Below are 21,701 nucleotides of genomic sequence, written 5' to 3'. Positions count from 1 at the left end.
ACATGGAGTTTAGTTCTGACCCCTATGTTAATGCACAGAAATATGTACCTAGGCACAGAAGTGTATGAGTGCACACGCGCACACGCGCGCGCGCGCGCGCGCACACACACACACACACACACACACACACACACACACAGAGCTATGTTCGAGGAAGATAGATAAGTACATACATAAGTATGTGCTGTTTCTCAAAAAAGTAGTATCTATATTTTCTGTGAAATGGTTAAAAGAGGCCAGCCACCAGGAGTCCTTTTTAAATAACATTTATTTCTCATTTGTCAGTGATTAACTTTGAACTCTCCTAGAACAAACAGTATCATGATCAGAGTGAATAAAAAAATATAGATGATCAAATAAAATATTAGGTTATACAAAGTTAGTTTTTTTTAAACAAAAGAATCATTGTCCACCAACATTTTCAGAACCTTGGAAATCTGGAAAACAATTCTGTGGGATTTAGAAAACAAATATTTCCAGCAGTTAAACATGGAGAGGACACATTGGAGCTCGTCTTCAGAGGCCCGCTGGAATAAGCAAGGGTGACAGCCACTCACTGGAGCTCTGAGAACCACCGTATATACAAATATTCTGTACACACAGAGAAGCCACCCAATTAAAACCACCTCTGGTGGTATATGGGCTCATATTTTAAAAAGAATGAAAACTCACCTTCCTATGCTCATATTAATTTTCCATTTGATGCGGTAACCATAACAGTGTCTCTACTGCATATATTAATATCTCTTTAGTAACTAAGAGATATTCCTACTTTAAATTATGCCAAGGGGGTACACTTAGCTGCTTGATGTCGGCTGAAGTGACACTTCACCCCATGAGTCACACTGTAGACACAGCAAGGATAGGGTTAAGAAGTCAGCCCTTAGGGGTGAGCTAGAGTCTGGGCTGCAGAGGCCGCTGTGTGAGGATCCTTACAAGGTTACTGCATAGTTTCTCATGGGAGGGAGTAGGGGTAAGGGGTTGGCTTCATCCCTCCCGCTTGGCTAACTCACATCGGACAAGCTCTCTGCAAATGAGTGTAAGTCGTTTGGCACAAAAGGAAAGAGTTTCAGGGCAAGACTGAGGCTATCTGAAAGGCTGACATGCTCTGAGTTCCCAACTCCAAATAAAACCCATCCAGACTATGGATGACTTGGCTCCATTCCCAATGTGCTCTGAGATGCTTCAGGCCTCTGGTCCCGTGGCTAAGATGGACCCCTTTCCAAGAAAAGCCAATCACACTAAGGTGAAGCATCCCAGGGCCCGGAGGAGGTAATCGGCAGGCACGGCAGATGTAGAAGAGAAGCAGAATGGCCTTCTCCTCCCAGGATTCACTGCACGATCCCAGAGTCCACTGAGGTCTGCTTTCGGGTCGTCTTCGGAGGGGGAGGAGGTGGCGTTTTACTGGGCAGTGGAGGTGGCTGTTGCTAGGAAACAGGAGTATGAAGAAACCATCATGTTACTGGTGTCCTCCCTGAGAAGCACCTGTTCCTTTGCTGGAATCTTACTCGGCATAGCCATGGGAGGTCCGTCTGAACAGTAAGGATAGGAACTGACTCCACCCTATAACCTGGCTTGGAGCCAGCCTGTCAGCTACCACCACCCTGGGTGGTTAGAAAACCACCATGTGGTTTTCTAACATCACAATCTATGTGCATGGCGATCCCCTGAGAAGCATCACTGTGGTTTAAAATTCAGGTGTCATCACCCTAGCAATGGATCTGTGTTCAAAGGACAGGCTCCCTAGGGTGTGGTGAGAGATTCTCCCTTGCCTTCTGAACTGACAACCCAGGTCATTCAGCAAGACTTCTCTGGAAAGTAACGTTCTATAATTTGTGGGTCACGCATAGCTCTCTCTGAGGCTGGGCGGCAGCCCAAACCTGGACCAGCAGAAGCTATGGCCATAACTGTGGGTGAAGGAAACTTTATTAACAGAAGCAAGGGACTGGCTGGATTGGTCCATAGGCAGCAAAATGCCTTGGGTTCTAGGTACAGTTTCATTGTAAATGCCTTCTCCCTGCAGACTCACGTGTTTGAACACCTTGACCCTAGCCAGTGCACTGCTGTGGGAGGCTTCTTAGCACGGCATCATGGAGATTAGAAAAATAGCTAATGGAATATATCCTCCAAACCAGGAAATGAACACACAGCTGTGAAGCCTCAGAAAGCCATGTGGCACCGCCTGCTGGGTGTGAATGACTCAGGGGGCCACGACCCTACTGCTCAAGGCACCCTCGTGACCATCACAGATGCTGAAAAGAGATGGCCAGGCACCTAAGCACATGAATGAGAAGATGCAAAGACTGGTGGACCGGGGGAGGTGGGAGTCACCGCAGGCAGAAATCTCAATGAATGTTCAAGAGCCAATGTATGATGAAAGGACAAGAGTCACAGTCTCTCGGCAGAGGCTGGAGGTGCGGCTGAATGTGAGGGAAGTTCTCAAAGGCGGAACCATGACATAGGGGTCTCTCACGGCTCCAGTTTCCTCCTGGTTCACAGACAGGTAAATGTATATTAACCTAGAGCTGAGATACAGAAGAAGGGAAGGCCATCGGTAACACTAGCCCTTTTATGGGGGAAAGGGTGGTCTTGGGAGTTGGCTCAGTTTTGACGTTCTTGTCACGCAAGCATAAGGACCTGAGTGCAGTTCCCCAGAACCCGTGTGAAAAACTGGGCACAAATAGCACAAGCCTATAATCCCTGCCCGAGGGACAGGGGCATTCCTGGGTGTTGCTGGCCAGCTACTCTAGCCCAATCAGCAGAATCCAGGCTTACTGGAAGATCTTTCTCAAAATAAAATAAAATAAAATAAAATAAAATAAAATAAAATAAAATGGAGAGTGATTAAGAAAAGACACCAGATGTTAAACCTCTGGCTCCCATGTGCAGATTCACAAATGTCCATATGCACCTATACACACACATACATCCATACAAAGAGTGACCACCACCTCCCAAAAAACACACACACACCAAGAAAAAGTGAAGAGTACATTTGTAAGTCTCCTTTAAGGTTGCTGTGAACTGTGAAAAGAAACACTGATTCGATGGCCTGAGAACATCCAGTGCAGCTGTGTTTATAGGTGAAATCTATGGTGACAGTGACCTCCAACAGAGGGTGCCTACAGGCAGGTCCAACACAGTCTGAAGAAAACACAGTGCTGGATGCCAGAGGCGTCCTTAATCCTAAGCACGAGAATGTTGGGTTTATTACCATTAAGTAAAATGATAGCTCACATGGCTGGTCATACGAGCCATTCTGAAATGAATGACAGCTTAAAATGGCAACAACTAGAGATAGAGTCACCGACAAGCCTGAGGCCGATCGATGAGAGTGACGGGAGGCTATCGATCACCTCCCGCAGCAGATGAACGATCATTATCCAAAAATGGCTCTCAGGGCCTGTGCAGAGGGACGCACCTGAGAAGATGCCTTAACTAATTACGACACACTAACCACCGGCCTGTCATCCAAACTTGAGCTCAGGCTGCAAATTAAACCAGAAACAAATTGCAAAGAGAGTTGGGTAATTAATCTAATTGAATTTGCACCCGCTTTATAAACCAAAGCGCAGCTAGGGCATGTCGGTCCTCCACTTAATCACAAGCGGCACTGACAACTTAGGGCGCTGGATCTGTCACCCCTGCATAGACGTGTGACAGAAATGGACTTGATCACACTTCCAAAGTTCAGAGTTTTCAGATTATAGAAGGGCCTGGGGGATATTTCTGCTTTTCAAATAAAATATGGATATAATCAACTAAATAGGCTGTGGATACCCTAAGGAAGTGGAGGTTCCCAGACCCTAGACTGCCTAGAGTCTCCTTTTGTCATGGAGAGGTCAAGTTTACATTTCAGTAGCTGCCTGAGCTCTCTAGCCTAGTAGGACACACCCTTCTCCAGGGTCAACTCCCCACTGATAGCTCTTGGGAGACCTTTTCCTACACAAATGATACTTTGGCTTTAGAAGAGAGCCACCTGTCCCCTTGTTTGTCAGAGAAAAAGCCCTATAATGTGTTTAGTTTCCTTTAAAGAACAATCAAACACACGGTTAACACACAATCTCTTTCCTCACTACTTTCTTTTTGTATGTACACATGCCTGTCTGTATATGTTTAAACACATGCTATTGTGAATATTTGTGCATGGGTGCGTGTGTGGCAGCTAGAGGTCACCATCAGGCATCCTCCTCAGTCCCTCTCATCTTTCACTGAACCTGAGCTCACCAATTTGGCTAGCATGACTGGCCAGTGAGCTTCAGGGACCTTTGTGATCTAGCACCTGCTCAGTACTAGGGTGACAGGGGCCTGCCAGCATGCCTGGCACTTTTACATAGGCTCTGGTGGACTGGACTCAGGTCCTAGCCTTGCATGGCAAGCATTCTACAAACTGAGCATTGTCCTAGCCTTCCCTTACTGCTTTCACAAGGGAAGAAAAGAGGTTTGCAGATCACCTAGTAAAATGCCTCCCCAAGAAAGAAAAAGAAAAGGCGTAAAGAACTTATTTTTATTATGACAGAAAAACAAACAAACAAACAAACAATCCCAGTGCCTTGGGTAGCCACCAGTAAATCTCACACCATCAGGGCTCTCGGGGAGCTCTGGTGGCCATGTCATTACTTTACGGAGCCTAGGCATCAAAAAGTATGGCCAGCTGTACAAACACAGACTTGGGTGTTTTACTCTTCAGCTTGAGTTGATTTAACTTTATAAAGCCACGAATAAATGTGTCATGGGGATGGGGACTTCAGAGTGGATATTACTGCTGTGACTGCATAAATGACCCTTGTGCCTCCTTCCTGAGGTTACTTTCTTTAAGTCACTTTTGTGCATCACAGGAGGATGGGCCAGGGCCACAGCCTCTGAGCAATGGATGACAGCAGGTGTGAGGACCCAGTGCAGTGTGGCATTTAGGACCCTCTCTACCGTTTGCATTAGCAGACAGGCCTGAGGCTGCTCAGTAGGGATCCCATTAGATGTGATTAATGACTTTAAAACAGTGTCTGGTGGGGACCAGCCTGGGGACCAGTGCTGAAGAAGGGTTCAGGCTGGCTGCTCATGAGTATTGTGCGAGGAACCCAGGTCAGAACCTTGAACCAAAACTTTGAGCAGCACTTGAGGGCTGTTGAAACAGGGAGGAGGGGTATGCAGTCTGCACCAATGTGGACCCCTGCTATGGACTCTCTGGGCAGCAAGTGCCTGTGGCCACCAGGGACCTGTCAGTGTGAGGACAACATTGTCCAGAGAAACTACAGGGCCAAAATGGGAGAAACAAAGGAGGCTTCCCCTATGGAGCAACACATCTCTTCAGCGCAGTCAGACAGACCTCTTGGCACCAAAGCTGCTGGCAGTATCAACAGCTCAAAGATCAGCATCTATCAGGACAGCTTTAGAGCAAAGGCAGCAAGTGCAATGGCCCCAGCACTGTTGGGAGCTGGGGTTGTCTGTAGCTAGGCTAAGATACAGAATCACAGAGCATGCACACCATAGTCCTCACTCCACAGTTCTCCTCTCATGGGCCCAAGGTAACCCCCCTGGGACTAGGAAGGCTGTGGGCAGAAACTAAAGTCCCATGGTTTTAGATCCCACTTACCCGCTGTGGGGGAGGAGGAGGTGGAGATGTGGGTGAGACGATCAAATCCTGGTTTTCCATCAGATTTCCATAATCTGCCATGTTGCCTTTGAGGGGCAGAGGGGGTGGGACATCGACCACATCCATCCCCATCATGCCGTTCAGTTCCAGACCTGGAGAATGGTGAAATGGTTGCAAAGGAATCAAAAAGTCTCCCACGCCACAGAAACAATTGTCAAAAGTGCAGGGCAAAGAGGGGTAGAGAATACAGAGAGTGGGATTCTTTCCTGATGGAATGTTCTAGAAAGGGAACAGAGTACCAGAGCTTGAAGCAATGTATCAACTTACTGTGTAAATACTACTGTCTGTGAGCCTCTTTCTCCTTGGTGGCATCCATATAGTTGGTGTGACAAAGGCTGTGGACAGGTGCTAGTTTGAAAGTCTGGCAGGCTTTATGGTAAGTCTGCCATGGTTGCTACTGGGAGAGCTTACTGGATAGTCTGGTGATGGGGCACACAGCCACCTCATCTGAACAATCCCATGATTGGAGGATAGGAAGGGGCTGGGGCAACTGCTTTCCAGAGCCAAAGGGATAGGCCACAGGTTGTTAAAGCAGACAAAACTAGCTGTTTGTAAATAGAGGGGAGATCACAAAGGCAGGCTTACTTCATCAGCCTTTGCTGATGCTCTTGGAAGAGATGTTTTATTTTAAACCAAAGAGAAAAATGGACACATTTTACTGATGGGTATGTTTTTGGAGTTTTTTAAAGTAGTTAGTCGTCTGATAATAGGGAAATGGCATGGTGGTCCAGTGGTGAACGTAGAAGCCTTGGTGTCGAGCTAGGGAGCTGGGAGAGCAGTGGTCCCCAGGAGTGGCACTTGCGTACCTGTGTCATTGTGGTAAAGCAAGATGTGATGTAACGCTTGTCATTTAATCCTCCTGCAGTGTGCGAGCCCACGGTGTTTACAGGCTGACAGTGCTGTGCCATCTGTCATCCCTGGTAGACATTTCTATGCAGTAAGCAATGACTCTTTCACTGTTCCTCCCACTAGACACAGGTCCCCAAGGCCCCTGAATACTGTGGTACCCTGTGACTCTCAAGACCCCTTTGGGGTAGGTCCTCCTCTGCTGGGTTGGTTCCTGCACTTTATATTTCTGAGCTCTGGCACTGAGGATGGGTTTCTGCATGAGATGCTTGAAGTCTGGATTTCCCACCTCAACCTGAGGTGACTTCTTCAGATGGTACATGCCCCTCTAACTTTCAGTCTGCGGCTGAGGAAAGGGTCCTGAAGAAAGGGCCATGTTCGGAGGGTACCTTAAGGAGTAACATCTTAAGTTCCACTTACTAGGCTGAATGCTGAAGCTGAGCTTGGCTCTTGGAGTGACTGGAGGTGGCGTCTGCTGGGAGGACGGTGACGCTGGAGACACAGAGAAGCGCCTTTCATTTCCAATGACATTGATCACCTGGCTTTTGGGTCTTTGAGGCCGCAGGGGACTTATCTATGTTGAGAGTCAGAAAGAACAAAGTTAAGGTCTATATGGACTGGTTGTGTCTTCTCTAAATTCCTGTGTTAAAGCCCTAACCCCCATACCCCACAAGCCCATCTGGGTGTAGGGGTTTTGCAAAGAGCCAAGTTAAGATGATGTAAGCATGATCCAACAAGACCTTATCAACTAAGGGGGTTTCAACTGCAGGCAAACAGGGAGAATGTCATAGGAAGACAAAAGCAGAGGTGGGGTACCACTGTTGCAAGTCAAAGGACACCAAAGATGGCTAACCAACCCAGAAGCCAGGGGAGGTGTGGAACTTACTCTCTCACCACCTTAGCAGGGGGCAACCCCACCTACACCTTGATCTTGGATCTGTAGCTTCTAGAATTGGTAGCGAACAATTTTCTGTTGTCTGGGTTGCTCAAGGAGAGTACAGTACTTTGTTCTGGCAGCCTGTCCCCACTAACACAGAACTTCACATGATTCTTCAACCCAGCCTTTGGGAGTAGCCTAGCTTGGAACTTGCTATGTACCTAAGGATGACCTTAAACTTCTGATCCTGATTATCTCCATATCCTGAATGCTACAGTTACAAGTGTGCACCACCACATGGGGTTATGAATTGTTGGGGATTGAACCCAAGGCCTCATGCATGCTAGGCAAGCACTTTACCCACCGGGCTATGGCCCTGGTCCTTTGTACCACCCTTTTAACCACAATGCGAAAGGGGAGGAATACAGCTGTGCGCTATCTGTGTAGCTAGTGAGATCACCCAAGGATACCCCCAAAGGATCAAGAATGGAACAGAAATCTGGAGCCTCAGCAGTGCAGGAGCCCATTTGCCCCTTGTTTAGTTTCTCCTCAGAGCTGTTACTTCCAGTAGGAGTTCCTTTTCTCTCCTCTTCCTGCTGGCCTTGGGCTTTGGGGTACACTTGACTTTTTTTCCACTTGAGCCCTTTCCCCTGTTTGTAACATCAGTAAATTTAATTTGCATATTTCTTACAGCTTGCTCTCCGATCTTACACACCAGGGAACACCAGCAATTACAAAATATTCTGAGGTAGGATTATTCAGAAACATTATTAACTTGGCAGAAGAGTGGAAGAGGCTGTCTCCCCGAGGGCCTGGCTTAATCCTGGGGCAGAGTGGGTGGGCTGAGGTGGTTTTGCAGGAGTGGGAATGGCAAGAGCCAGTGGGTCATTGTCTCTGCCTTAGAAGAGACCCACAAAGGCAGCCCAGACTGGAGCTACTGAAGCCAGAAGTAGAGGTAAGGTCGTGGGCAGGAAAGAGGCCCTCAGATACACAAGCAGCACACAGCCTCAGCGAACAGATCAAAACTATTCTGTGCAGATGGCGTGGGTGCCATGCCCAAGGACTGCCCTTTCTCCGTGGAAATGGAGAGTCCCCAGAGCCTTGCTGGCTGAGATCAGGACTGGTTCCAAGCCTGGCTCTCTCAGGAAGATGTGCACAGGGGCTGGTGAAGGAGACTGGGGCTGTCGGGAGCTTCCAAGCTCCTAACACAAAGCTTCAGGAAGATTTCCCGAGGAAATGCAAATGGTAGCCTGAAGGCCCAGCTTGGGGAGACTCAGCTAAAGGTCAGGAAATTGTTAATGATGCAAATCAAGAAGGAAGCTGAGCCCAGCCCAAAAGGGAAGAGGGAAACCGTGCAGAAGCTGGAGAGAGCAGTTTACTGTCTATTACTATTACTGTAGGTCTACTGAGGGCTGGGAGCATCAGTAGCATCAGAGTCCTGAGAACACTAGGGGGTGCTAGAGTCATCATGGAACATGCGGTGGCTTTCTAGTATGACTCCTGCCCAGGGGACCACACCAACACCTGTGCCTGGAGGAGGCCTCTGCTTGCATAGATGCACTGTGGTTGCACCACACCTGACCAGTGGATAGGACTCTGCTGTTGCAGTCCTGGTCATTCTGAACCCAAGGCACCTACTGATGGCAAAGTCAAGGCTCTGGGCTCTGACCTTGTGTAGTTCCTGTGACTTGAGAGGCCCCCATATGGTTTTGCACCTGGCCCTGTCATCAGCAGGTGTTGTCTCAGGGACATGGTCATCATTGGGAAGGACAGAAACTGTCCTGCATTGGCTCAGCTCTGTCCTTGGATTTGTCCTTACACAGTTCATCTGTGGTCCTTTCTGCTACTTGGCTCTATGTTTCTCAGGCCCAGTTTCAAAATCTTAAAACAGAGCTTAAATAACAATGTCTGAAGGACTGTAAAGTGCCTGACCCTGAGTAAATATGTCAAAGAACGAAGCTGAGCCAACTAGTTAGGATGCTGTGTGCCCTGAGGATAGATCTTGGCTTGTAAAGGTGTCTGGAAGCCCAGCTTTCTCTAACAGTGAGTAGAAATCGCAGAGTGGTTGATCCTTTCATGTACAGCCTGAGGTCCAGAACCTAGACATTAATGCCAGCCTTGACCAGTGCTTCCTGGGCCCGATGCCCTTGGATACCAGTGTATGCACAGAGCTATCAGAGCCCAGCTCCAGTGAGAACACATGTCTACAAGCCTGAGAGACAACATGGCTCTGGCACCTACATCTGCCTTCCACCTTGAGTTGAGCAATCAGCATACATATGATAGCTGTTGGTGCTGGGACATTCTCCGACATGTTTTAGCATGGCTTATAAAGAAGTGTGCGTGTGCCTCCAATGGAGGGAGGAGTTTATATAGGTGGGACTGGGAAGAGAGGAGGGAGGGGGACTTTAATTGGGATATAAAGTGAATTAAAAAAAAAAAGCATACCTTGATCAGCATTTTGGTGAAACTGCCCTTAATCACAGCCAAAATGGAGCTGCTGCCCAGGATGTATATTTCGGCCACTTACCAGTCATGTCTAAGGGAAGTGGCTCTGAGATTATATCACTCTGGAGACTGATGTATCTGTCTGTCTGTCTGTCTGAAACATTCTACCTCATTTCTACATGTACTGTGGTGCGCTCCAGACCCATGGTGGTCTGAAATCATGCTCACATTTACTTTGTTAATTTGTACATGCACGCATGCCTATGTTTGTGTGTATCTGCTCATGGCATATGTGTGGAGGTCACAGGGCAACTTTTGGGAGTCAGTTTTCTTCTACCATGGATGCAAGGGATCAAACTGAGAGCATCAAGAATGAAGTCACCTCACCAACCAGAAGCTGAGCAGATTCTAACCCTCAGGCACTGACTACGACTTAAGGATGTTAGTCAGGAAGGGGTAGAGAAGATATTTGCTATCCACAAGTGAGTACAGTTTGTGAAAGCAGCATGCTTCTGTTCTCTGAGGTGCTAGGACTCGAGGGCACCAAGTCCAACGGAGCTAGAAGGAGCCTAGACACATGAGGTCCCTGCAGGAGACTGACCTATCCAGCCCTTCTAAAAGAGGATAAAGGCCAAGACAGCATGTGCCCTCAGAGAAAAGACGGCACAGCTCTGTGTCTCTGACTGCTGGGTTATTTGAGGTCAGAGATGAGAAGACCTCAGGCTTTTAAGTTGCTATGTTTTTCAAAAATTCAATAAAATTCAACTGACAGCCCTCTCGGTGAGATGCAGAGCTTAGGTGGGTCCCAGGTACCCCTGCAGAGCTCCTCCAATCTCCAGTTAAATTACCGTTTCAGAAAGGATCACAGCCTCAGACTGCTGCAGGGAGCTGTCAGCGGGCTTGAATTCCTTATCAAATATCTCTTGGTGTTTGCTGTTCCTTTTCTCCTTCTTCTTGTCCTTCTTCTCTTTATCTGGATCGTCCTTGTCTAGCTTGTCCTGGGACCTGGAGTGCATCTTCTTCGGCAGCAGAGGCTCTAGAGCAAATCTAAAAGAAGTAGGTATCTAAATCAATGTCTTAACAGGACAGCTACTGCTCTTTACCCAAGCAGAGATATGTAAAGTCAGGCACTATGCACCAGGCTATCTGGTAACCACAGACTTCTACAAGGAAAGGGATGATTCAAAGAGAGAGGCAGCAGGGGTCTTTAGATGTATTGTTGAGTCCCATCAGGAATGATGTCTTAACAAAGCACCAGGCTGGAAAGGTGGCTCCTTTGGTTAAATGCTTGCTATATAAGCACAAGAACCTGAGCCTGATCCTCAGAACTGACACGGAAAAGCCAACTGTGGCAGTGGGTGCTTGCTTCTTCTAGGTTTGCTGGTCAGCTAGCTTAGCTAAATTAGTGAGCTAAAGGCCAATAACAGACCTTGTCTAAAAAACCACCAAGATCCTAGACCCATAGCAGTAACACCTGATCAGCTCCTTCAGCCTCCATATGTACATACTGTACTTGGACATGAGCACACACTCAAGATGCTTGCAAGAACACATGAACCACATTCCGACAAATGCACATGATATCTACTGGAGATAAAGACTGCAGAGTGCAAGAACCATGTTACACGCGCCACCTCTCCCAGTCTAAGAGAGTTGAGTGATGGGATTCGTTGATGAGTGTACATGCAATTTAAATTGTAATGGTGTTGAATCTGAGCATTGATTACCAATGGCCATTAACATCACCGAGAGAGAAAATCAGCTCTGATGTGCCCCTGAAGGGAAGGACCTATAGTCACCTATAAGGTTAGCTGGCTCCAAATCTAACCCAAATTACACCAGACCTCTAGATTCAACTCCCAATATGCTGATAAAAGGGAGGACAGACACACATCAGACAGCATCCACACTGCAAGGCACAAAATCAATATGATCCACTCAGTGCAGACACAGAACGGTAAGCAATCTGGATTCTTCAACAAATTAGAAGGACAATGACAGTTTTTAAAAAGTGGATTGTGAGACTTAAGGAGGTAATTCCAACCAAGGGTAAGGTGAGGACTTCATTCGGTTTAGCTTCAAACTAACTTTAAAAAATGTGCAGTAGGGCCAGGCAGTGGTATGGCACATGCCTTTAATCCCAGCACTTGGGAGGCAGAGGCAAGCGGATTTCTGAGTTCTAGGCCAACCTGGTCTACAGAGTGAGTTTCAGGACAACCAGGGCTACACTGAGAAACCCTGTCTCAAAAAAAAAATGTGCAGTAGGGCCAGGGAGATGGTGTGGTGTGTACAGCTCCTGTGCAGCTATGAGAACCTGAGCTCAAATCCACAGCACCCATGTGGGGATGGTTGTGATGTTGCCCATCTATAATCCTAGCACTCCAACAGTGAGATGGGAGCAGAAGCAGGAGAATACTGCCCATAGTGATGAGCAACAAAAAGAAACCCTGACTCAAACAAGGCAGGAGGTGAAGACAAACAGGGGAGATGTTCCTCTGACAGCTACATGCCTGAAATGGCATGTGCATACCTGTATTTATGCATGTAAACACACACATACATGTGCACACAAGATAAAAATAATAATAAAAAAACATGCATATAAAATGAGAAATTGATACCAATGACATCGTATTGACGTAAATTAGAAATTCACATCAGTTATCTTATGTGATGTTAAAGTATACAGCTATGTTTTCTAAATGGGACTTCTCATCATTTAGAAACTCATATAGAGGTATCAACAGGTAACAAGATAAGATGCTTAAGACTTGTTATAAGCCAGGCAGTGGTGGCGCACACCTTTAATCCCAGAACTTGGAGACAGAGGCAGGTGGATTTCTGGGTTCGAGCCAGTCTGGTCTCCAGAGTGAGTTCCAGGACAGCCAGGGCTAGAAACCTTGTCTTGAAAACCAAAAAAAAAAAAAAAAAAAAAAAAAAAAAAAAAAAAAAGAAAGAAAGAAAGAAAGAAAGAAGGAAGGAAGGAAGGAAAGAAAGAAAGAGAGAAAGAAGGAAAAAGACTTGTTACAGAATAAAGATGAAGTTGGGACTGGGGGGCTGGCATGGATACAGGTGGAAACAAAACAGGAAAGTAGTTTATAATGTGAAGGTTGGCTGCTGGGGTAAGACATCCCATGATACTATTTAGTCCACATTCAGCATACCTGAAAAATTCCTATAATAAAAACATTACAAATGACAGGTGATATACATATCAACTCTTATCTTTGATCATGAAGGTGTAGCAGTCTGACTGAGAAGCATCCCCCATAGTCTCATGTATTTAAACACGTGGTCCCCAGTAGGTGGTGCTGTTTGCAGAGGTTATAGAATCTTTAGGAGGAGTATGCCACTGGGGCAGGCTTTGGAGGTTCATAGCCCTGAGTCACTTACTATTCTCTGCTCTGTCTGTCTGTTTCTCCCTCTCCCCCCACCTCTCCCCTCTTTCTGAGCGCAATGTGATCGGCCTCCTGTTGCTGCTCTCATGCCTTTCCTGCCTGTTTGTCATGATGACCTTCCTGTCCATGATGACCTCTATCCTTCTAGAACTGTGAGCTAACCTAATCCTACCTTCCTTGTTACTTTTTTGTCAGGGTATTTTATCACAGCAAGACAAAAGTAATTAAAATAAAGGCATTCTGACCGATCCATGCATCTATCCATTTATCTGTCTGCCTATCTCATCTATCTATCTATCTATCTATCTATCTATCTATCTATCTATCTATCTATCTTTATATATCATCTATATATAAAATATACTTAAATATTTGTACATATTTATTTATATACTTGTATCAAATCAACATTATGACACATGAAGTATTATATCTAAAATATTAGAAGCAATAATTTTTAAAAAATGCCATCACTTTAGTTCATGTTTTTCTGAACTTGAGACAATTTAAATAGGCAAAAGGCAAATTTATGGTCCCTTTTGGACCCTAAGAGGAGAACTCTGCAGTCTGTCTGGGTGAGTATTCAAGGAACTTAAGAGTGACAGGTATATTCCTTTGACTACTGCGGTCAGGATGAACTTTATTCTGCATGTAACCTGTACCATTTGAGATTAAGCCTCATTTTGTCTGTATTAGTCAGACAGCAAAGCATGCAAACCAAGAATGAACACAACTCTGTGCTCTAATAGAGACACTTTCCAGTTAAAGGTTGAACAAATGCCTCCTGGGTGAGCTGACTGTGATACACCACTCCATCTAAAACCTCTCCATCAATTTCCACCTAACCCCTGCGTTCTCAGGAATATAAAACCCTTTTCCTAACTAGCCTGGGGATTCTCTTGAAGGGAAGCTGCATTAAATTTCTTTAGCTATCTTGTTCTAAGTGACAGGCACAGATGATTTAAACACCTCGAAATGGAGAATTTCCATATGGGGTTGGTCTAAATAGCAGACACTGATAAAAATTACTGTTAAGGAAAGAACATGGGTAGACTTTGCAGTTCTCCATCAGGTGCATCAATTGCTGTCAAGAAAAGGCACTCAGAACTGAGGGGTCCCTGATATTCTCTGGTAGGCTATGTCTGTATACAAGGACCAGGAGCCTTCAGGTTTGATAATGACGAACTGTCAACAGAAAGGGCTAGGATAAACCACTGTGCAGAACTAAACGCTCACAAGTTCTTCTCTGATGTGTAAACTGTATGTGAAATTTTCTTCTTTCTGCAGAAGAAGAAACTCTACATGGTTTGTCACTTAAAAACAACAGGAAAATACAAGTATCAAGGTGGTATTTGCAACCCTCTGAGCGAATGTTCAAACCACACTGAGGGCTCGTGAATTAGCTTGTAAACTAGCAGGCTCACACCTGCTTTTAGTTTTTATGCAGGGCTCTCCAAGATGGACTTGCAGGACATTATGTGTGCTAGACTGGGAAAACTCAGTGCCAGAAAGAATAGTGGCTGTTGCTGGGGATCTGAAGGAGGGGGGTACAAGGTTTAATAGTGTGAGGTTCAGTTTGTGTGATGTAAGAGTTCTAGGAGAGTGTATAACCGTATGAATGCATGAATACTTATATATCTAACGTTTTCCTTCAGTTTTATCAAGTATTTATGTGTCATGTGTGTGCATGTGTATGTGTATGCATGTATTTAGAGGACAACTTGCTAGAACTAGTTCTCTCTTTGCACATGTGGGTCCCAGGGATCAGGATTGGCAGCAAGTGCCTTTACCTGCTAAGACACCTTGCCCACTCTTAAAGGTGGTTTTGATGGTGTAATTGACTATAATTTAAAAACTGGGGGAAAAGAATATGATTTCTATTCTGCCGGATAGCCAAATAAAGTAGAAGAAAGTTTTCTCATAAGTATTTAACTTAAACAGAATTTCTCTTTAAAAAGTAATATATCTGCGATTAGAGACGGCTCAGAGCTAGAAGAGCATGTGTTATTCTTGCAGAGAACCAGGTGTGTGTATCTTTTTTTTTTTGAGGGGAGAGGGTCAATTCCAGCACTCACATGGTATCTTAGCCATATGTAACTCTAGTTCTAGGGGGATCTGATGCCTTCTTCTGGCCTCTGGGTACCATTCTAGCAAGCATGTGGTGAACACACACATACAGACACACAGACACACAGACACACACACACACACACACACACACATATGTGTATATATAAAATAAAAATAAATCCTTTTAAAAAGTAACAATAAACTATTTAAGAGAAATAAGTAATTCTGTGCTCTCTCTCTGTTACACACACACACACACACACACACACACACACACACACACACACACTCACATACATGAATTATCCAGTGTTATAAGCCTGGCTCTGGCAGTTGGCATGGTTGGGATTGTAGAGGAGTTAAGACACATTGAGAATTAAATGCTCACTAGAGTTTTAAGGTTCGGCAGACATCTTTCGGGCAATGCTACTCAAAGCATGGTGTTTCACAGCAACCACATTATGACATTGAGTACCACAGTGTCTTGGAGACTCTCAGTTTTCCAAACAGCATGCTCAGCAATTCCAGGGTACGGATGGCACCCCATGAGTCTTCCCTCTCTGGCTTCCCAGATGCTGAACCCACTCACCCATCAGAGCCTGGCCTGGAAGGGGTACTGTCAGAGGAGAAAGACGAGACGGAAGCCACTGACAGGGGCCGGGAGGATGATGGCATGGTGAAGGACCGCACCATGGAGCGTGGACGGCTGCCTCTCCTGTCATCCAAGCCTGAGGGCTGAGAGAAGAAGACAACATGTTAAGGCCCAGGCCACTGTGGTCAGATCCCTACTGAAGGAGCCTTAGCAATGTGAGGTCAAGACCGTATGGGACCACACCTCATAAACCATTTCTTTTCTTGTTCCCAACTGAGGGGGGAAAAATGAAGATAGTTTCAACATCCTTTGAGACCTGCATCAACTGATAAGAATACCAGAAAGAACCTTCTTGGCCTTTTTATTTTAAATATAATTTTTTTTCTCCCAGACAAATCAACCTGTCCTTCAGTGGTTCTATTCAACAGGAAGTTTAATGCACAGTGCATCTAGAATGTGACTAAAAATGGGTAAGATCTTTGTATGCCTTTTGTCCAGCCTCACATTAACACCTGAGTCAGATGCCCAGACTTACAGAGATGTATTGGCTCAAAGCTCTTACTACAGAGGCCACCTCCTCACACTAGAGTCAGATCTTCTTGGCTGAGTGAGAGTGACAGGAGAGAGGCCTGGGCCAGGTTCTGGGTCTCTCCTTTTCAGGTAGAAGCCCAAGGACACATCCCAAGAACATAATCACCTGAAGGAATTTTCCAGTCTCTCTCTGACAGCTCATTGTACATAACCAATAAACAAAAAACAAACAAACAAACAAAAGACCCAATGTGCCTTGGACACAGAATGTATCTACATCTAATTAGCCAGTTGTACCTGATCAGAAATCCAGATGTTGGCACATCTGGACCACAGCTGCTTCACAAACACTTTCCTTGGGCTGGCAGAAATCATGTGTCTGAGTGTCACTCCCTTTGTGCTGCATCAGGCTCCCCACCAAACCCCAGCATGCTGCTGGCATGTCATACAGCTAATCACCTACAGGATAGTTGGTTTGTATTACAGTCACAGCCCTAGGAGGTAGCAAGGTGTTGATTAAATATGATGCAGAAAGAAGTGTGACTGTCTGCTAATAAAATTTTATTTACAAAACAGGTAAGTGAGCCCTGATGTGGTGCAGGCCACTGGCTGAAGATGAACAGCATCTGGGGTTTGTCAGCACAGAGTCTTGAACTTAGTGCCAGAGGGCATCTCCGTGGATGTTTGCTATGATTCATCAGCCATGAGGAGGGAGTTATAAGAGGTATAAGGGGTGACTAGGAGATTCTCCTCATGTGCACGCTAAATGTTTTCTACAGGACACCTGGAGACTTGGGATCTACACCACACACTCTTCCCATCCTTTCTGAAGTACTGCTGGTATGCAGAATGATACTTTGATCTGTAAAGGTCTCCCATATGCCTGGGGCTAGTCCCAGGGATGTGGCTATTTACCCTTGTTATTCCCATTGACTCAGGGTAGAGTTCTGCCTAGGTCCATTCTGACTTGCTTATCACCATCTGAGCCCCATCCTACCCACCTGAGATGCCAGTTACTCTCTGGTACCTTTGAGCCCAATGAGCACTCAGCCTTTAACTCACTTTATGTTTTAAATGAGACCTGGTCATATCTTTGGCCTTCTCAGATGCACACTGTCTTTGGCCATTCTTCTACAGGGCCAGAGGTGGAGAATCAGTTGAAGGTGATTTCATCTCCAAACAACCTCTAGCTGGGAGGAGACTGTCTTTCTGACTCGACTGCAAGTATTTCAAGCTTGATTCTATCACTACCCATTGGGCATATGGTTGGGGAAGAAAGGAAGGCAAGAAAATGTCAGGCTCTGCTGACTTCTATAACTTAGGGGAATGTTGCCTTGTGTTTCACCACCACCTGGGTATGGGAAGAAGAAGCCAAGGAGACAATGCCAAGCCAAGAGCTGGGAAGAAACTTGACCTATTTGGTATGTGGGTGGGGTTGTCCTGGCACTATGAGGCCCATTCCTGAGAATATCAACTTTGTGGGTTGCTAGGTCTGTAATGCAGTGACCTTCCCAGAGGACATGGGTGTTCATGTGCAGAAGGAGAACACTGGGGGGGTCACAGGGAACAAAGGTCAAACAAAGCCACCCTCGCCTCCAAGAGACCCGTCCTCCTGTCAACCAGCAAGGGCTGGCACGGAACCAATGTGCACACACACTAGGATGTACAAGAGAAGGAGGAGGTCAGGTGAAGGATCTGGCTAACAGGGAGCCCTGTTGGAGATTTGTATTTACAGGGACTCAATGAGGGGAGCTGTGGGCTTTTCTGGCCCATTAGTCTTATTTCTTCACTAAGTAGAGGCTGAGAAATCTAGAACTAGACTTTCATTTGTTCCATGTGAACCAAGTAGAATCTCACGCACCAACAGGTAGCTCAAGACCACATTAATAGGAATGCCTTGCTGTCTGCTGGTTCTAGCCATAGAGCCAAACAGGTTAGGAGTAGAGTGTTAGAACAGGCTAGATCTTTGTCTCATGCACCAGCTGTGTAATGGTGTGTAAACCAAGGAACCACTGTGAGCTTCTTGTAAGACACGCAGAGAGCTGTCTCCCCATTGTGGGTCCTTTGTGAGGATTTAACAATGACTGCATATGAGGGCTATGAGGCTTGGTACAAGGCTAGTGGAAGCTTCCTTTGTCTTGTTGCCTTGGTATCAGGACAGAAAATTTATTTTGGTCTTCGTAGGTAGAATGATTCTCAGGCCCTGCCTTGTAGCACCGAATTTTGCATCTTTTCTTCCTGGCTTAAGTATGCTTTTCAACCATGAACATGAATGTTGACTACACAATGAATCATGGTCAGGTGACTGGATTGAGGTAAGTTCTTGAGGAAGGGAGAGAGATAAGTATATTTTGATCTCCAGCTGTGGACTGGAGACTCAGGTATTATATTGTCCTGAAGGCAGCTAGGTTTGGAGTCATGAGAAGCAGCGTAGGTTCAGAGGCATGGTCTAAATCTCCGTCCAGGTAAAGAGGCCCAGCACTGGGCTAGAGATGCTTTCAATGCCAGTAGGGAAGATAGATGACAGGATGCTGCAGCTCATGAGTGTAGCACTCAAGTACTGGGCTGTGGGATGGAGGACACTAGTAGGGGCCGCCTGGAGAGACAGGCTTGGAGCTCCAACCATCACATGGTCTGAATGGTCGTTTGGTTCAGGTAAGGAGAGGGGTGGAGAAAAGAGCAGAGCCAAGCCAGGCTCTCTGGCCCTCATCTGACTTTAGGAAGAGGACGGGAGGGACAGGAAACAGATAAAAAGGTTTCATATGTGTGGAGGAGAAAGCAGATGCCCTTGAATGCTGTGGGAAACAAAGGCAGAGGCCGGTGCCCGGTGTTTCCATTCTGGGTGGCGGGGGTGGGATAGGGTGTGGGGGGGGATGTCTTTGTTCATCCAGGAAGCAGTGTCTCTTTGGATCTCCAGAATCTACAATATAGATGGCACAGAGGAGCCAGTTGGAGAGGCCCTTGTAGTACACAGTTAGGGGGTGTCGAGTGCTTGCCTTTCTGGAGCTTAGACTGCCTTAGAAACATTGACAAAATGGTTTATGTCCCTTCTGTGGGTTTATTATTATTATTATTATTATTTTAAAACCTATCCTTTTGGAAAGAGGATGATACGATATTGCTTTTCAAAGTATTCTGATATGCTTGTAGGTTTCCAAAGTAGGTAAGATAAGACAGGTGCCTTCCAGCCTGCCTTTATGACCACATCTCTCACAGAATGACAAGCTGCAGCCTGAACCACTGCCTGCCTAGAAAGGATGGCTGCAGAGCCTCATTCTGGGTCCCAGGATGGAGTAGGAATAATAAAGGTTGCTCCCTGCATCATAGTATCCATGGGTACAAATGCTCCCTGAATTCTGTCTCCAGATCATGCTTCGAAAGCCCCAGTGGGTGGGATGTCTGGTTGCCCCCACCAAGAGAAGCATAGTGTATGGAGAAGGTGATATAGAAATTGCTTGTCTTTGGCCAGTGATGGGTGCCAAGATACAAGGGAAACATGTCTGAAAAGACATCCGTCATCTTTACGCATCCCCCATGTCCCACCATCCCAACCCCACACACCACCACCACCTTCCTGCCCTCGCTTTCTATTTTGACCTATACCCTATAGCCTGGTTTCTCTGTAATATTTCATAACAGAGGAGGGATGTAAAAACTGACAGGCAAGATCAATAGGTTTCTTTTCTTTTTTTTTTTTAAGATTTATTTATTATTATAAATGAATATACTGTAGCTGTGTTCAGATATACCAGAAGAGGGCATCAGATTTCATTATGGGTGGTTGTGAGCCACCATGTGATTGCTGAGATTTGAACTCACAACCTTCGGAAGAGCAGTCAGTGTTCTTACTTGCTTAGCCATCTCACTAGCCCCAATAGGTTTCTTTAATTGTGGAAGATTCAATAAATGGTTGATAAAATAGGAAGCATTAAACTTAGTTAAAAACTTGGAGCCTATACAAGCACTTAATTCTTAGAAAACTTCAAAGCAGCATGAAACTTCGCAAGAGCTGCCTTCTGACACACCCACAAACTTTTTGCCACTCAACCCTGATGGTGACAAGCTGCAGGCTCCAAGCTATCAATAGCACTGCTCAAGGACTCTGTCTTGCAGGAGGGTCCTCGAAGCAGCGGGGTTGGCACCCTGTATCCTAGCTGTTTACCTGCAGGGGCTCCCACTGCGCTGTCAGTCTCAGGCTCAAATCTGCTGGGTTTACAGACCAGAGTCCAGGATCACTTCCTCCTGTCAGGCTCATGTCCTGCTGGGTCTGTGACAAAGCACTGACCAATGGGATTAGAGACACTGGCTCCACCATGACCATGCTCAGTGGGGGCTTGTCTATAAGAATCTATCTGTAGCACTCTTTGCACTGCTGAGAATCAAAGGTGCTTCTCTACCATGTTTCTGACCTCAGCCCAAGTCCAAGAATTTTTCAGGAACACATCACCAGAGCCAGTTAGATCCACGTCATGAGCACAGTCTATTGCCCCTGAGTGGTGCTTCTGGCTCTTGAAGGCTGCTTGCCTTTCTGACTTCAGCCTTTGGTGCTCATTGTTAAATGTATGCCTTTGTCTGTACTGGCCTCTGGCCTGCAATTCAAATCCCTGCTTGCCTCCCCGCCTGGATCATTTCTACCTCCTTCAATGGCTAAGCTTTTATTTAGCAACAATTTAGACCACCAGTAACCCATCTCTTCTCCCTTCCAGGCTATGGTGTGTGTGTGTGTGTGTATGTGTGTATTCTGATGGGTGAACATGCATGTGGAGGTCAAAAGACAACCTCAGGTATATTTCTCTTGGGTGCTGTCTACCTTTTATTATGAGACAGGATCTCTCACCTTGCCTAGTTCTACTCCAAATAGGCAGTCCTGGCTGGCCAGTGAGTTACAGGGATCTGCATATCTCTGCCTACCAAGCATTGGTATTACATGTGTGTGCCATCATGCCTGGTTTTATTTTATTTCACATGACATTATGGGGATTGAACTTTGGTCCTCTTGCTTTCAAGGAAAACCTGCTACTAATTAAGCCATCATTTCCCTGAGCACTGGTTATGTTGTTAGGTTTTAACATCGAGCTAGGCATTGGCTCTCCCATCTGTTTGGGATACCATGAGTGCTACTGCCTGAGCATTACAGAGCTCTCTGTGTACGACATGTCTGGGGACATGAGCTCTGTAACCCGAGTCCTAAGGACCTCTGTGAAATATCTCCATGACCTTTCTGACTAGGAGTTAGCCACATTCCCTGGTAGGTTGGCAGACAGGTAGAAGGGCCATGACTAGGTA

General features: G+C 46.0%; 1 protein-coding gene across 2 annotated transcripts in view; it reads right to left on the bottom strand.

Annotated features, from left to right (window-relative positions):
* Positions 1–250: 250 nt before the first annotated feature.
* Positions 251–21,701, bottom strand: part of Dock1 (dedicator of cytokinesis 1) — a 506,850-nt gene continuing 485,399 nt past the window's right edge. Inside the window, exons 48-52 of one of the 2 annotated variants that reach the window (XM_031388635.1) lie at positions 15,882–16,027; positions 10,673–10,871; positions 6,920–7,073; positions 5,594–5,745; positions 251–1,427 (exon numbers count right to left, since the gene is read on the bottom strand). In XM_031388635.1, coding sequence (XP_031244495.1) covers positions 1,332–1,427; positions 5,594–5,745; positions 6,920–7,073; positions 10,673–10,871; positions 15,882–16,027 — 747 coding nt within the window. In that variant the 3' untranslated portion in view covers positions 251–1,331. The remainder of the gene's footprint in view (positions 1,428–5,593; positions 5,746–6,919; positions 7,074–10,672; positions 10,872–15,881; positions 16,028–21,701) is intronic. The other variant, XM_031388636.1, reaches the window with a different exon arrangement.

This window comes from Mastomys coucha, unplaced genomic scaffold (assembly GCF_008632895.1).
Source record: "Mastomys coucha isolate ucsf_1 unplaced genomic scaffold, UCSF_Mcou_1 pScaffold21, whole genome shotgun sequence".
Lineage (NCBI taxonomy): Eukaryota > Metazoa > Chordata > Mammalia > Rodentia > Muridae > Mastomys > Mastomys coucha.
Note: the sequence above shows the minus strand (reverse complement) of the source record. Positions and strands in the feature narration are given on the sequence as shown.